Source organism: Acipenser ruthenus, chromosome 6, assembly GCF_902713425.1.
Source record: "Acipenser ruthenus chromosome 6, fAciRut3.2 maternal haplotype, whole genome shotgun sequence".
In the NCBI taxonomy this organism is placed as follows: domain Eukaryota; kingdom Metazoa; phylum Chordata; class Actinopteri; order Acipenseriformes; family Acipenseridae; genus Acipenser; species Acipenser ruthenus.
This window is the reverse complement of record NC_081194.1, coordinates 45,905,076-45,922,687: the sequence shown is the minus strand read 5'-3', so window position 1 is coordinate 45,922,687 and position 17,612 is coordinate 45,905,076. Positions and strand designations below refer to the sequence as shown.

General features: G+C 37.4%; 1 protein-coding gene across 4 annotated transcripts in view; it reads right to left on the bottom strand.

Moving 5' to 3' along the window:
• The window catches only part of arid4b (AT-rich interaction domain 4B), a 115,966-nt gene that overhangs the window by 59,213 nt on the left and 39,141 nt on the right, over window positions 1-17,612 (bottom strand). For all 4 annotated transcript variants that reach the window (XM_034017500.3, XM_034017502.3, XM_059025441.1 and 1 more), the window contains exons 5-10: window positions 17,031-17,121; window positions 15,262-15,341; window positions 12,656-12,747; window positions 11,170-11,308; window positions 4,148-4,227; window positions 2,495-2,571 (exon numbers count right to left, since the gene is read on the bottom strand). In XM_034017500.3, the coding sequence (XP_033873391.3) occupies window positions 2,495-2,571; window positions 4,148-4,227; window positions 11,170-11,308; window positions 12,656-12,747; window positions 15,262-15,341; window positions 17,031-17,121 (559 nt within the window). The remainder of the gene's footprint in view (window positions 1-2,494; window positions 2,572-4,147; window positions 4,228-11,169; window positions 11,309-12,655; window positions 12,748-15,261; window positions 15,342-17,030; window positions 17,122-17,612) is intronic.

The following is a 17,612-nucleotide window of genomic DNA, read 5'->3' as shown; positions in this document are numbered from 1 at the left end:
CCAAGGCTGCTACTGGACAGCAATGTTCGTTGGTTACCCAGGGGAAAAGTGCTTGACGGCTTTGCTGCCTGTTTAAATGAAGTGAGGGCATTTCTGGAAATGTTCATCCCGAGCTCACTGACATTGAGTGGCTCCTGAAGTTTCACTACCTGGTGGACATTACAAGTCATTTGAACCACCTCAATGTCAAAATGCAAGGCATTGGAAACACAATCTTGTCCCTGCAACAGGCAGTGTTTGCATTTGAAACAAAGATGAAGCTGTTTATCAGGGACATTGAAAGTGGCCGTCTCCTGCACTTCGAAACATTGCGAGCGTACAGAGAGGATTGCTTAGCGAGGGACCCCGCTCATCATTTCGACCTCAGGCAGCTCGAAGCCTTCACGTCTGATTTTCTGACGTCATTCAAATCACGTTTTGCGGACTTCCGCAGACATGCCGATTTGTTCAAAGTCATAACTCATCCACATGTGTGCACAGTGGACGCACAAAACCTGAGTGTCATCCCTGGCATCTCCATTGGAGATTATGAGCTGGAAGCTGCTGAACTGAAGGTGTCGGATATGTGGGTGTCAAAATTTTTCACTTTGAATTCCGAACTGGAAAGCCTCGCTCGTCAGCGGGCAGAACTGGCAAAGCAAAATAAGTGGGCAGATATGAGAAAACTCCAACGCGAAGACAATCTCATCCTGAAAACCTGGAACGAACTTCCAGCCACTTTCAGCACAATGCATCGTGTCAGTGTTGCCGTGCTGACAATGTTTGGCTCAACATACACATGCGAGCAGTCCATCTCACATCTGAACAACATCAAAACCAACCTGCGCTCAAGGTTAACGGATGAAAGCCTGAATGCCTGCATGAAGCTGAATCTCACCAGTTATGACCCCAACTACAAAGCACTCAGCAAAACGATGCAGCAACAGAAATCTCATTAATGTAAGTAGGGTGCAATGCACTTATTGTTAATCACTTGTTTATGATGCCCGTTTCTCAACTTTTGTGGTGTCTTAGGAGTGCTAGAAACCAGCACTGTCAGTGAACAAAATATAGCGCTTTTTATGTAGTATTGTGTGTAGTAGCCTACAGTTAAGCTTGGGTGTCACTGACTGAAAAAAAAGCAGCGTTATTGCCACCTACTGGTGTTGTATATAACTACCAGAACTACTACCAGCGCAAGTCTTATATTACTGCTGTTGTTATTACATAAAAATTCGCAAATATTTCTAATACACGAGTGTAAACTTTGCTGTGGCTCTTTTGAAAAATTTCTCTCAAAATTTTTGTTTGTTTGGCTCTTCTAGGTAAAAAGGTTCCCGACCCCTGATCTAGACAATGTGGGGAAGCTATAAAAAAGGCCAAGGTGATCTGATTCAAGCTTTCAAAATCTTAAAAGGTATAGACAATGTCAACCCAGGGGACTTTTTTGACCTGAAAAAAGGACCAGGTGTCACAAATGGAGATTAGATAAAGGGGCATTCAGAACAGAAAATAGGAGGCACTTTTTTACACAGAGAATTGTGAGGGTCTGGAACCAACTCACCAATAATGTTGTTGAAGCTGACACCCTGGGATCCTTCAAGAAGCTGCTTGATGAGATTCTGGGATCAATAAGCTACTAACAACCAAACGAGCAAGATGGGCTGAATGGACTCCTCTCGTTTGTAAACTTTCTTATGTTCTTATGACTAAATTCCCTTGATCCTAGAAATGAGTTTGAAACAAGCTGACAGTCAATAGTTGTGACACTGAAGATAAGCTGATCCGCCCACCTCTTTCTTTACACTTCCAATAAGCAGGGGTGCAGTAGTGTGGATGTAACCTTCATATTGTCAGGATACATTGCTGAAATGTCACAGCTTTGTAAACTTGTGGCTTTATTTTAACAGAGACACATACAGAGGTTTAACAAAAAACATAATAAAACACCGGCTGTAACACTAGGGTCACTATGGGCAGAACAGTTTGACAAATGTTCCTTGTGGAACATTATTATATTTAGTAATCTTGAATTACTGTGAGCCTTGCACAGATCCAATGTATTTCCTAGTAGGAATAAAAATGACACTTCCTTATATAATTACAGAATACATGTCATGGATTCTGTTTGCATAACAAATTAAAATCAGTCATGTAACGGACAGCCCCTTTATCCAGTATCTGTTACACACAAGAGATATGTAGCTGGTCAACAGCCTGACACATCCATGCGTTACCTACAGGGCACCGATTAGGATGACGGTGCACCAGCACATGTTCACCTGACAACCTGTTTATGAATAGGAAACAGTAGCACAGGTTATCATAGGGAAGATGATGGAATGCTTGGAACCTTGCACAAAGGTTTCTTACTATTTATGAATGTGTCAACCATACTATTCCTTTCTCCGTGGACAACTGCCCATACTTTTTTCAACTCTGTACAAACACACCAGTGTAACTCGACCCCGCCCCTCCCCAAAAACACACAGTAACATTGTACTCTGTTTCTTACCTGGCTTCATGCCAGCTTCAGGTTTGGGAGCCATTTCACTATTGATTTCTCGGACATCCTTTCTCAAAACAACGTTGCTACAATAAAACAAAAAGCGGTGTTAGCAGTATTTATACCAAATATCTGCTTTCCTGTATCCCCCATCAACAATGTCCCTGTTTCCACAAGTTAGTAAGTTGGCCTTTCTTGCTATGAGACACATACAATATATAATTTCACTCAATTAGACTTACTATTGAAATGCTAAAGTAGACAGAGGCGTTGTAATGAAATGACACAGCTCCCTTGCCTCGCCTCCAATCACTATACTGTTCATATTAATTCTGCACTTGAGAAGAATCATTTCAAAAACATCTAGCCGGCCTAGCAGAATTTCACAGGTTTCATTTGGCAAATAAAAATAAAACACAAGACATCTGATGTGACAAGGGTAAGTAAAAAGATTTGGGTGTTATATACCACAAGACATCAACACAATGGCCTTCCATTATTATTATTATACAGTTTTATTTTATTTTTTTAAAATTTGAGAGCAGAAAAGGAAATAAAAAGCTACACAAAGTGTAGTTAGGCTTTGAGATGTACATCTTACACAAGGTGCAATACAATTTTCTTATTTATTTATACTGACAGAATCAGATAATAGTCTGATTGGCTAATTCTGTGTGCATTTCACTAACAAAATCAGAACTTCTGGCCGATTACATCCCTTGGGCTTGACTTTGCTGTAGCCTCAGTATGTACACTAAACAAGCTTTATATTAAATACACATCTGGTAAATCACCAGGCTCTAATGTACAGTTTTGGACACATTCTAGGCATCACCTATACAAAATTATATCGCAAAAGGACTACCAGAAGCCATACCAATAGTACAGTATTTCATGTTAGATTTCAAAATGTCACATTTTTTATTTGTCAGTTTGGAAAACGACAAAGCAGCAGGTATTGCAATATTTTAAAGTAACATTATTTCAGCAGGTTTCATTTGACTATTAACCCCAAATTACTTAATTCTATGGGACGATGCCAAACTTTTGGCCAGAGCTGTATACTGCAGAGTGAAACAAAGCTGTGCTGCTAGTATGAATGTACACTGGATTAAGCACAGAGTTAATCCATGTCATTGAAATGTGACTTTATAGTTTGTTCTGGCTGATAACAATCTGGATAATATAAAGCAGCTTATAAACTCTGCGAGCAGACTAGATTTATCAAGGGAGTTCTCTTGAAGTGTGCAGCGAAGTTTTCATGCAGGTTCTCATCCAGTCTGCTAAATCGCCATGCTGAAGTTTGTCTGTTTCAATATGAGACAGCCAATGTAAAAAACAATGCTTTCTGTACATGGGAGTCGTTGCATACCATAAGGCATCAAAGCAATGGCCTACCATTATTATTATTAATGTATTTATTTATTTTTGAATAGTCTTTTAGAAACGATGCACATCCCATTTAAGAAATACTAAAATATGCTGGAACGGCTAACTGTTAAAATGAGACCTTGGAAACAAAAAGTCAGCTCCTTCTTTTCTCTCACTCACACACAAATAAAAACTACATACCAGATTTGAAGGCCATTACACCCGACCTGAATATATATATATATTTTATGTGGTCTTTGCTTTGTACATCCAAAAATAATAGGGACTTACAATTTTCCATCCTTAAATGAGCGAACCAGAATGTTGTCTTTTTTCACAGCAACCTCATCATTGCAGTCTGGGGAGATAACCTTGAAATGTAAAACAAAAGGAAAGAAAAGTCCACCCATAATGTTAATTAAGACAATTTGCACTGAAGCTGACTGACATGTACAGCAAAAACCTCAAGCAGGAGGGCAAACATTCCTTTAAAAAAGAAGCACAACACACTGGAACTTCAGAAAAGAAATGTAATCATACATCAATGAGCTACTAATAATTAGTACGGGATACATCATTATTTGCTGTGACTAAACAAACAGTCACTTTAGTTTAAGACTTAAAACACTGCACACCGCTAGATTGGTCAAGGAGATTAAAACCAGGCCCCGATTATAAAAATTAACATTTTAGTCCAAGATGAAATGTTGAGGACAGCGGTTCAGATAATCTGCATACCTACCGTTTCTTATGAGTTAAAACATCCAAAATACGCGCTAAATTTAAATGTAATGCATAAATATGCAGGGCAATTTTGCTGCACAGCTTGTCTGCCTCCCCTCCCGCCTCCCCTAAAACTTCCACTAACAACTACATCTCCCAGAATACAATGTCTTCACTTACTAGGAAACTGTACACAAGCAAAACCAACCCAACAAACATTATCCAATCTCTGGCTAACCCTGTTGTCTTTGCAGCCAATCACAGTAAGAATAAGAAAAATTCAAATCTACACAGGTTGAAGCGTAAACACCCCAGTCCATCTACAAATATAACTGGAACCATTGTCAGAGGCAACCGCTAAACAAAGGTGCCTATAATATTAAACTAACTGTTTTATAACTTATTAGTGCATTTCTTTATTTTATTGATCTGTATGGCTTTATATTGAAGTTTAAACATGTTCAGAGTTTAAGAATGTAATGTTAAAATATAAGTAACGTAATTAATTTGCAGAGTCAATGTGATACCTCGGAAAAAATGTGCTGAGCGGATAAAGAACCTTGTAGAACTCAGTAGTTCAAAGTATCACTGTAGTTAAAATGGAAGGCTCTTTAATGCCCAAGTCATTATCGCAATTACTCATGACTTCAAGGTAATGTTGCATTTTACCCCATGAAAATACATTTTACTCTCTCAGTGTTAAAATTAGAGGGTAAGTAACTCTCAGACCCAAAACCTTATCTGGAATGCTGGTTGAGGGGTTATATTGCTGTATATTTAATTTGTGTAACTTCTTAGTACTGACAAAATTTGACTGTTACAAATATCTGTGTAAATAATTAGGAAAAATAATGGTTTGTTTAAAAATTAGGAATACAGTGTTTAGAGATATCCCATGGTACTACAAAGTTGTTGTTTTTTTGTTGTTTTTTTTTTTTTTTTTTACTTATGCCGCACTAGTTTTAGTTGCTAATGAATACAAACATTTTCCTCAATATTCCATGAGTAATGCGGTTTGCTCAGAATTCCATGTGTGGTCTGGTAGCCTTCAGGTTTCAGTATCCCAGTTATAAATGGTTAATTCAGAGGCCTTTACAATATAAACAATGAGCTCCTCTGTATTTTTTTTTCTGTTTTTCCCCCAGACTGTTAATCTCGGGGTTGTGTGCTGTATCATGGCTTTAAGCACCACCAGGACTTCTGGAACTTCATTATGTAGTATATTAGGCTGCTTTTAAGAACTGTATTTAACTTTAATAAATTCGTGGAACCAATTTTTTTCTTTTTCAAATCTTGCTCATGAATTTGCTCAAGCCGAGTGTTGTCAGTAGACTTCAGCAATAATACAGCAACGCTAATTTAATACCTATTTTGGTATAAACGTGACTTTGTAGGTGCCCATGATAGATGGTACCTAAGCTAGTGTACAATGAATTGCATCTTATTGCTAAGGGGGGCAGAGCAATCTAAGCTAAAGCAATCAGCTATCCGATGACCAATGACAAAGATAAAAAAATTAAGTGTAAAGAAGTGCTTTGTTATTTACTTAGGTATTATTTAAATGTGTAGTAGCTTCAAGTATTTTTTATAACCTAGATTATAAAACAACTGAACTATAAAGCACTTTATATGAGTCAAATGGCAATAATCTGAAATGTTGAATAAATGGTGTCACGTAAAAAACAAAAAAAAAGAAGAAAAACACAGAATGAAGAGGTCTTTAAATGCCTCGTACTGTATGTTTTTTTTTTTCCCCCGTTTGGTCAAAGGAGGATTGGTTGGCACGACTTTCAGTTACAGTACAAAGTTGCGCGAGGTTATGTCACAAAAAAGATTTGCACTGCTGAAGTCTCCTAAGCATAATGACTTGCATAACGACTTGCGGACATGTTTCCATGCAAAAAACCCAGAGTTTTTGGTCAACTGTACGGCTTTTTAGCGTGAGAAGACGATTTATCCACCTCTTAAAGTCGGGCAATGTTTTAGACATGCACTTCCTATAGCGCGTGGTATGTGCTGCTACGTCACATAAACAATGACTGTGGAGAGAGAGTAACGATTTTCTAAGCTGCATGGAAACCTAGCCATTGACTGTTGGCCAAATTAAAATCATTTTTCAGATCAAATGTGAGAAGATAAAATGTTTACATGGCTTTCAGTTTTACAATAATCAAGTAACAGGTCTAGATACATTGCAATTGATAACTGCCAGTCAAGTGCAAAACCAACACAGCCAATCGCCCAAGGCTAAATACCTTACTATGAAACAGTGTGCCATGCAGTCCAATAATGACCTAGAAGCAGCTGAGAGTCAGGACATGAATGAAGAACTACATCTGCCAAGGAAATAGGAATTAAATAGGAAGAATGTGGTGTAGCATGCATAGTATGGTTTTGAATATGCGTTTGCTGCATAATAGTAAATCAAACCACTTTCTGTATTGCCTCAAGATGTGATTTTAACCTTCTATTGTAGGTAGTAACATCACCATACCTCATCTTTCCTTACACATGACCCCTTCAAGACAATCTTTCAGACGTAAATCGCCCAGAATTCGTACCAGGATAGTTTTTTTTTTTTTTTTTGTCAGGGCAAGTGTGCGCTTAAAACATTTTTATTATGACAGTGCCTTCTCTAGCAATTTCCCCCAGACCTCAAAATTATGTCTTATGATACAGTAGGAATCTCTAAATTAATTGTACTTGGTTTTCTACTTACATTAACACTTGTAAAATGTATCACATTATCAAGGAATATATTCCATTAAAAGTTACCGTTATCAGTTCTAAATCTATTTCATTTATGCAGCAGTTCAGTCGAAAGAAAAAGGGTAGGCCTACATGCGCCGACACGGGTATCTGTACATTACAAATACATAACTTTGAAAATGTAATGGTGGTATTTCCAGAACAGAAAGCAATGACAAATTCTTTGTTTACAGTAAGTAGCAGGGTTTCAGAAAAATATAGCATTATACATCCCCACGTTGCTACAACTGTTTGAATGACGTACCTGTAATTTTTCTTTTCATTGTTAACATTCCGACAACTTTTTACACTTATTACATTAAAATTTATTTCAAAGCGATTTTAAAAATGGCCACTGTCGTGCACTGGGGTTTGAGATCTGTCCTCTAAATCACTGTAGAAAAAAACGAAAAAAAACATACGTGCTCTGGTTTTTCTGTTTTATAGCACCTCATGGATTGTTATGTAGGGACATACAACGCTATATTTTTCAAAAGCCTGCTATTTACTCTAAGATCTAATATATAAACGTTTGTATGGTTGTTTAATGTAGGAGTCACAAATGTGAGCTCTGCTCAGTCAGTCTGAATGCAACAGCATCAAAATTGGTTTTATACTGCAATAATGATATTAATAATGATATATATATATATATATATTATATCTCTCTCTCTCTCTCTATATATATATATATATATATATATATATATATATATATATATATATATATATATATATATATATATATATATATATATACACACACACACACAGACGTGCTCAAATTTGTTGGTACCCCTCCACAAAAAATGAAGAATGCACAATTTTCTCTGAAATAACTTGAAACTGACAAAAGTAATTGGCATCCACCATTATTTATTCCATAATTAATAGAAATCAGACTTTGCTTTTGATTTTTTATTCAACATAATATTGTAAATAAGAAAACAAATGAAAATGGCATGGACAAAAATGATGGGACCGCTAACCTAATATTTTGTTGCACAACCTTTAGAGGCAATCAGTGCAATCAAACATTTTCTGTAGCTCTCAATGAGACATCTGCACCTGTTAACAGGTAGTTTGGCCCACTCTTCCTGAGCAAACTGCTCCAGCTGTCTCAGGTTTGATGGGTGCCTTCTCCAGACTGCAAGTTTCATCTCTTTCCATAGATGTTCGATAGGATTCAGATCAGGACTCATAGAAGGCCACTTCAGAATAGTCCAATGTTTTGTTCTTATCCATTTTTGGGTGCTTTTAGCTGTGTGTTTTGGGTCATTATCCTGTTGGAGGACCCATGACCTGCGACTGAGACAGAGTTTTCTGACACTGGGCAGTACGTTTCACTCCAGAATGCCTTGATAGTCTTGAGATTTCATTGTGCCCTGCACAGATTCAAGGCACCCTGTGCCAGGCGCAGCAGAGCAGCCCCAAAACATAACCGAGCCTCCTCCATGTTTCACTGTAGGTATGGTGTTCTTTTCTTTGAAAGCTTCATTTTTTCGTCTGTGAACATAGAGCTGATGTGACTTGCCAAAAAGCTCCCAGAAGGATTGTGGCTTGTCAATATGCATTTTAGCAAATTCCAGTCTGGCTTTTTTATGTTTTTCTTTCAAAAGTGGAGTCCTCCTGGGTATTCTTCCATGGAGCCCACTTTCGCACAAAAAGCGACGGATGGTGCGATCAGAAACTGACGTACCTTCACCTTGGAGTTCAGCTTGTATCTCTTTGGCAGTTATCCTTGGTTCTTTTTCTACCATTCGCACTATCCTTCTGTTCAATCAGGGGTCGATTTTTCCTCTTGCGGCCGCACCCAGGGAGGCTGGCTACAGTTCCATGGACCTTAAACGTCTTAATAATATTTGCAACTGTTGTCACAGGAACATCAAGCTGCTTGGAGATGGTCTTGTAGCCTTTACCTTTACCATGCTTGTCTATTATTTTCTTTCTGATCTCTCAGACAACTCTCTCCTTTGCTTTCTCTGGTCCATGTTCAGTGTGGTGCACACAATGATACCAAACAGCACAGTGACTACTTTTCTCCATTTAAATAGGCTGAATGACTGATTACAAGATTGGAGACATGTGTGATACTAATTAATGAAATGAATTAGTTTGAAATATCACTATAATCCAATTATTTATTATCTTTTCTAAGGGGTACCAACAAATGTGTCCAGGCCATTTTAGAATATCTTTGTAGAATAAGCAATAATTCATCTCTTTTCACAGCTTCTTTGCTTTATTCTATGACATACCAAAGGCATGCAAGTATACATGATAAAATACCTTTTAATTTCATCACTTTTCAGGAGGAATGAAGCATTATTTCAATGAGCTGTAAGGGTACCAACAAATTTGAGCACGTCTGTATATATATATATATATATATATATATATATATATATATATATATATATATATATATATATATATATATATATATATATAATCACAGTGCCATGAAAAAGTATTTGCCCCCTGTCTGATTTTCTGCATTTTTGGGTTGTAGTAGTATATAGAGGAGTCAGAGAAAAAATGACACCAAAGTTTGGTGCTTCTTTCATTTGTTTGGTGTGCAAGGTAATCAAACATGCAATCTTCAGGTATGAAAAAATTATTGCCCCCCCTAGTTAACTCAACCCAATTAAAGGGATAATTAGGGTCAGCTGTTTGAGTACTTTGGTTAACAACCAGACCTGATTTGGGCCGGGCCTGCCCAATATAAATCTGACTAACTTTGGCCCTTACCATCAGAGTGAAGTTGTCAGCACACAGGTTCTAGAGGCACATCATGCCACAAACAAAAAAAATTCCTGAAGACCTCCGGAAAAAGTTTGTTGATGCCTATCAGTTTGGAAAGGGTTACAAAGCCATTTCTAAGGCTCTGGGACTCCACCGAACCACTCAGAGCCATATTGTCCAAATGGAGAAAGTTTGGGACAGTAGTGAATCTTCCCAGGAGTGTCCGTCCTGCCAAAATCTCTCCAAGAGCCAGGCGTAAAATCATCCAGGAAGTCACAAAGAACCCTAGCACAACATCCAGGGATCTGCAGGCCTCACTCGCCTCGGCTAAGGTCAGTGTTCATGACTCCACCATCAGCACGACACTGGGCAAAAATGGGATTCATGGCAGAGTAACAAGGCGGAAACCATTGCTCACTAAGAAGAACATGAATGCTCATCTCAAGTTTGCCAAAAAGCACCTGGATGATCCTCAAGAGTTCTGGAACAATGTTCTATGGACAGAGGAGTCAAAAGTGGAACTTTTTGGCCGACGGGCCCCGTTATGTCTGGCGAAAACCAAACACTGCATGCCACAGTAAGAACCTCATGCTTTGTCATGGTTTGGGGATGCTTTGCTGCATCAGGACCTGGACGCCTTGCCATCATTGAAGGAATCATGAATTCTGCTCTGTATCGGAGAATTCTACAGGAGAATGTCAGGCCATCCGTCCGTGAGCTGAAGTTGAAGCGCAGCTGGGTCATGCAGCAAGACAATGATCCCAAACACACAAGCAAGTCTACATCAGAATGGTTGAAGAACAAGAAATGTAAAGTTTTGGAATGGCCTAGTCAAAGTCCAGACCTTCCCTCCCCACCCCTCATACTTTTCTTTTATTTGACATGAGACTAACCACTGGTTTCAATGCTGCTTTACTAACCACTGGTTTCAATGTTGCTTTACTAAACTTATTTCTTTAGATGGAGGAACAAGGTTTCTAGTGTTCATTTTTGGTTTATTCTATAGTTTTATTACACGGTTTGGCTCCTGAAACATAAAACCATGCTTGCATCTTAGCAACATACACCTGGTACTGCAAATTAAGTTTAATACTCACTAGAGCAGGATACCAAGAGGCCTTCTTCTTGTCTGCACTTGTGTACTCCACACACACGACTTTACCAAGTAATTCATCGTTCAGCCGTCTGCCCCCTTCGTCTTCCTCGCTGGAGGACGATGAAGATTCCTCTTCTGGGCTACAAGGGGAAAGAAGTTAAATCACCACACACATACTGTAAAAGTAAGAGATCACGTGTATGGCAGTTGATTTTGTGTTCATCAAATGGCACATGTTGTAGACTGAGTTTGTATGAGCAGCATTCCAGATATTTGGACAGTTCTCCATCACTAAACCCAAATCCAAGTCAGCATTCCATGCTTTTCTTTCCTCATGAATATATTTGTGTAGACGCAAGAGATATATCATAGTCCCAGTCTCAATCGCTACATGGGACAGTGAAACGTATGCTGTAATTTATGCACAGTTAACATTTTCTCCAGCAATGGAAACAGAGACTTTCAAGTTTCACCTCTTTTAAAAAATGTTAGTAAAACAACCAATTACTAGAATTACTGTTCCTTTAAAACTATATTCAAAAACAATGAAACAGACAGTGTTTACAAGAGTGGGTTTAAAGCCAATTCTCAAGGCTGCATTTCTAAAAGGCCTTTTATCCTTAGTATAGCCTATGTACAATTTTTACTTTCATTGATCATAAAAAGAAAGAATAGTAATTGTTATTAATATAAAACATGAAAGTATTATCCAAAACAAAAAACAACATACAGTTTATAAAGCCTCAGAAACAGAGTTGGCAATTGAGCCACTCCATTGAAATTTGATGTTTGTTACATTGGAAAAATCATCAATATAACATAATTGGCAATCCCAAGACGTCTCAACGATGAAGCCTTAGTGTAACAAATGTACCAAATGAAACAGTGAACAAGCAGAATACAATTAATGTTATTGTTACTTCTACTGATGGCTGCTTTTGAGGATCATTTGTTAAATATATTAAATTGCCCCATCATGTTTCATTCACCTGCTGATTCATGACCCAGAATATTTAAGTTTATAAAGTAGGCTACACTCTAACTACAGCAAATTAAGTACGGGAATGGAACTGAGGAAACTGGGACAGCTTCAAGTATGATTAATCTCAGTTCCAACTGCATCCACTTTAATTCAGATTAACTGAATTAAAATAAGATCATGAGATAATGTACTACACACTGCCAGCTGCTGTTTTTTGTAATGTCGTTACACACTGCAAATGGATCAGCTGAACTAATGCCTGCACATGTGAAATGTGAACTATTTGGTGGACACTTCAGAACAGGCAATGTATTGACCCCCTTAACACTACAATACAGGTACAGCAGAAAGAGGTCAACAAATTTAGAGCATCAATATTAAGATTTAATGCTATTAAAGATCAGATAAACCCCATTATTTATTTGTAGAACCCATATCATAATCATTTTAAAAGCACTGCCTGAAAAGGCATATTGATGGTTGAAAGAAGAGGGCTAGTACTCACACATGATTCGATCTTCTTCCTCGGTTTGACTTCTTTCCTATAACTGGAGTGCCAAAATGTTCAGGGTTTGTAAGGGGCAGCTGGTCCAGAGTCTGCAACAACCAGTAAGTGTCACATTAAAAAATGTCTGAATCCAAAACAGTACAGAAAATGCACTTTCTAACAGCATTCGATATAGCCTTTTCATTTTATGAGTAACGGTTTTTGGAGCACGATGAACAAAGAAAAACAAAAATTGAAAAAACAGTAAAAGTATAAACCAAACATTAACAAAATATCCTCACAAGTCCATTAGTTCTGCTTTTTATTTTTCAGACTTGTGACCCAAGTGAAGCCTATTTTTAGAAACTAGTAATATGCTTTGACTTGTTTCTTTTAGTATTTTTTTGTTTTTCAATTTTTTCAATTTCAGGAAACATTCTAAAAATGTAACTGATGAACATTACACCGACCCATGTGCTACCATCAACTGAACAGACTTGTGGCAGGAAAAGTCTCTTCAAGTCTGACTTTGGGGGAAGTGAGGTGGGGACGCATATTCACGCTGCACTGAAGACCACAGTTGAAGCATTGTGCACTAAAGCATGTGCAACACTGATATGCTTCCCCACGTCACTTCCCTACAATAAGCCATTCTTTTTTTATAATATTTCTGGAATAGTTAGGAAGCATTGCACTAACTGAGAATCATAAAGCAAAACATTTAAAACTAATTGTGCTGTTTTCTCAAATGAAAGACTCATCTTTAAAACAGCTTTACTTGCTTATAAATCAAGTGATGCAGGCAGGGATATAGATAAAAGCCAGAAGCTGGGAAAAATCTACTGCTATGTTCATAAAATTCCCAGCTATTGTGATGAGATGTTACTGGAAAAAATACAAACTCTTCTTACATCTTCTGTCTCTGTGGCAAAGTCAAGCAAATGAGCGGTTTGTTGATTGGTTGACTGGAGATTAGGCAGATTCAAGCTATCTCCATTCCCAGTTACTGTTCCGCAAGTTTTCAAATTTCAGTATCATGATTTTCTATTTTCTTTAACATTAAAATTTGGAATATTTTAAAATCGTATCATGAAAAATGCGATTTTTTTTATTTTTTTGGTACCAGTATTTTGATAGTACTGTTATTTCTATATTATTTAAAAAAAAAAAAAAAAGGTAATTAATATTTGCTGTGCTTTAAAAAAAAAAAAAAAGAAATTGTAATTCAGAATCCTGCGCACTGCACTGCCGGTAGCTATGGTACACAATCCGTATAATTATGTAGGGCTGTTGTGTGTAAAATCTCTGTACAGTAAAGATGCAGTAAAACTACAATTCCCAGATTCCCCTCACACCTGAACTCACTACAGAACACCTACACACACGTTCTTTCTGTACTGTGACAATAACACAGGAATGCTAACTGTGAGACAGACATATGCTGAAAATACATGTTTAAAGTTTAAAATGAAATGTGACAATAAAAAAAAAAATTATGATTGTTGGTTTTCTTCATCATACAATGTGGGTTCACTCTTATTTTAGCAATTCTGCTGCTTACACAGAACTGAAGCAGCAGGGAGAGACTATTGCTTAGTGAAATTGAAAAAAAAAATTCTTGTGTATTGTGCAGAGATTTGCTTTGCAATTCAATGCAAAAATGTCAACAGGATGTGAAAATAAAAATAAAAACCTTCTAATGTTTTTATTGACATTATGGAGGTATTGTTGGCATTGCACTGAGGGAAAAAAAAAATCTCAATTTAACTAAGAAAACATTCACCATTCAAATATTTAAAAAAAAAAAAAACCTAAACAAAATCCCAGGTCATAACTAACAGGAATGTATTTATGCAAATTATGGTTTTTGAGAAAAATCTTCAAATTAGTATCTGTCAGACTCATATTTAAATAAAACTATGCAGATTGACAGATAACCTACAGAAAGTGTGCTTTCTCGTATGCCTTGTAACTAAAGTTGTTGCTCAAAAAACTTGAAAAATACCTTACTGAAAAATTGTAGTTTTGCTGCTTGCTGCTAAGGGAGCTTCATATTCATATCAACATGACGTTTATAAAAAATGGAGATGTACAAACCTCCAATACAAAAATTCCACTTATGAAGATATGCTTAAAGCATAGTGTCTAAAAGAACGGTTTTAAATATTCAGTATATATTGAATATTTTATATTGAATTACCTGCACACATTTTGTGTTTACAATTACAAAAACCCTAACTTGAGCCACAGATGAATAGAAAAATATGTTTGCCTTGGCCTTGCAGAGCTTCACAAAGACCTTCCCAGGCCCCCAGGACTAAAGTTCAAGTTTCCCCCCTATCTCCTTAAAATTCACTGCTATTTGAAATCTGAATTGCATCCCTGTGTCGGTTTAACATACTAGACAAATATATTATGTTGTAGGGCTCATCCTTCAGTATGTGGCACCCACTTTACAATGAAGAAGGGTCAGCAAGGAGGAAGGCAAGTATGTTAAATACTGAACAGCTAACCGCTCCCTCCTCACATGTCAGCTGCAAGCCATTTTCATGCTGCCACCAGCACTGATTAAGTAGACAATGCAGATCTAAAATGAGAGATAAAAGCCCATATAGTTTTCTCACCTCGCTTTCTGCAAAGTGTCGCTCTCCTTTCAGGCAGAGTGATGAGCGCCTCATGGTCTTTTCATCACCATCATCAAACACTGCAGGAATGGAAAGTGCACAAAACATTGAGAGAAGGGATTACCCAGTGTTCTTAAAAAGACCACAGAATCAGAAGTATGTGAGTAATACAAGTGCCAATAAGTGTGCTGTTGACCCCAAAATGTTTTTAAATTGTGAGGACCACCCCAGGTAACATTATAACATAATGTTTTACCCATTTTAGTCCATACTTTTTTTAAATGGCAGTGTTTAACAAAAAGTCCCATTATAATGCAAAGTAACCAACTGGAGTTATTGAGTTAAGGACCCCAAATGGTTTTAAAATGTGAGGGATACTGAAGGTATATAAAATCCAGATATAAAATGTATCATTTACTGGCCAAAAAGTCTCCTTAGAACATATAGTAGTAACCCATTGGAATACCACGTGCCAGTAAAATTTGCTTTAAGTTGTGGGCAATAACTTAGACAACATGCAACTGTGGTTATTGTGGTTTGATACATTCAAAATCAGTTTCAGAAGGAACACAAATTACAGCTGCACACATATTTCCATCCCTATTAAAAACAGGTACCTCGTTAAATATTATGGAAATGTATAAAAAAATATCCCTTTAAAATATTAAATAGTCTCTACCACAAGGGAGCTGCACTATGATTACTATGATATGTGATTAATTAAGTAAGAAATCAGTATTCGATCCTTGTAGTTTGAAGTCGCTATCGATTGAGATATCACTGCCATCTAGAAATTCGATCAGTTTTCAATGCCTTTAAAAATGACAGTGCTATACTGAATACATCGTTGCACATGAGACTCAGTTCCTTAAAACATAACCAAATGTATAGTAAATATACAGCATTATCTTCTAATAGGTTGGAAACCCTGTGTGTGTTATTAATTAGTTTTTATTATTATTATTTTTAAATATAAAATTTAGTGTGCCCAATTATCCCCCTCCCCCCCCCAGATTGTCTCACCAATTTAGAATGTCCAATAATTTTCAGGAGAAAGGAAGAAAGGAAGGAAGAAAGGTAGGTTCCACGGGCATCCTACAATCCCATGACCAAGCCAGCTTCCTCTTTTTACACCCAGCAACTCACAAGCGGATGTCAGCGAGCTACCCGCCCCTGCAGGAGACTGCCTGAGCTAACTAGGTGTTGTAGCGGAATGAGGAGAAACAGTCCAGTTTTGGCTCCCTAACCCATGGGAGCGCCAGAGCCTATGCAACTCCCTTCGGGATCCCCAGCAAAGACCGACGACTCTGCAAAACGAGGACGTGAACCTGTGCTCCCCTGACTGTATGACTCACCCTGTATACCACACTGCTGTGTTTTTACCAGGTGAGCCACTCGGGGACCCCAAAGTGTTATTCATTCTTATCTACACTGACGTATTATTGGTTCAGTTTTGCACTACTGTAAACCAATGTCTTCTGTTCAATTTTTCAGTTAAATTATATTTTCCTCTTAGGTACCTGTTGGGCGGTGAACTTATCGGCACCTAACGCTCACAGCCTACACCAACACAAACAAATTAGTGGGTTTCAACACACACATACATAAATAAATAAATAATAAATAATAAATAAATAAATAAATAAATAAATAAATAAATAAATGAGGAACAGTTCTCTTCAAACCATGGATATTTATACAAAGGTATTTTAGGTTGAAAACTCTAGTACACATCAAATATATATTGAAAAGGTTAATTTTCCTCTTACCTACTGTATACCAGCTCGCATCAGTTAACTTGTTAATTATGGCCTCCTGAAATGCTCCATCTTGGGTTTTCACCTCGACAACAGCTCCCACCTACACAAGACAGAGGGAAGACCGAAATACAACACACACTTTAAACAGATTTTCAGGTCAAAGAATATCAAATTACTGTCAGTTCAGGATAGCAGGAAGCCAAATATCAATCCAAATACAAACTATGGTAGCCACCAAGACAGGTTTCCGTCTTTTGGCAGTGGTTTGAGACAACTTGCCCCGTCACATTTGCATAATGGCTACCTTGTTTGGTTATCACAATGCATCGAATGCATGCCATTATTTTGACAAAACTGCACCCCATTATGGCTTATTGCTCAATTAATGTGCCAGCCTTTCACAACAGGAGATCTGGGTTTGAATCCTTCTTAAAAGTATATATTAGGAGTACTGTATATGATTATGTGCTTCATTACAGACTGGGGATCTTTTAGCCTATCAGAGTGCATGGTTTGTCTGTTGTACGCCAAGACAGATTTCATACGAATTCTATTCATAAACAGAATTCTTTTGATCAACTTTTTCCCATA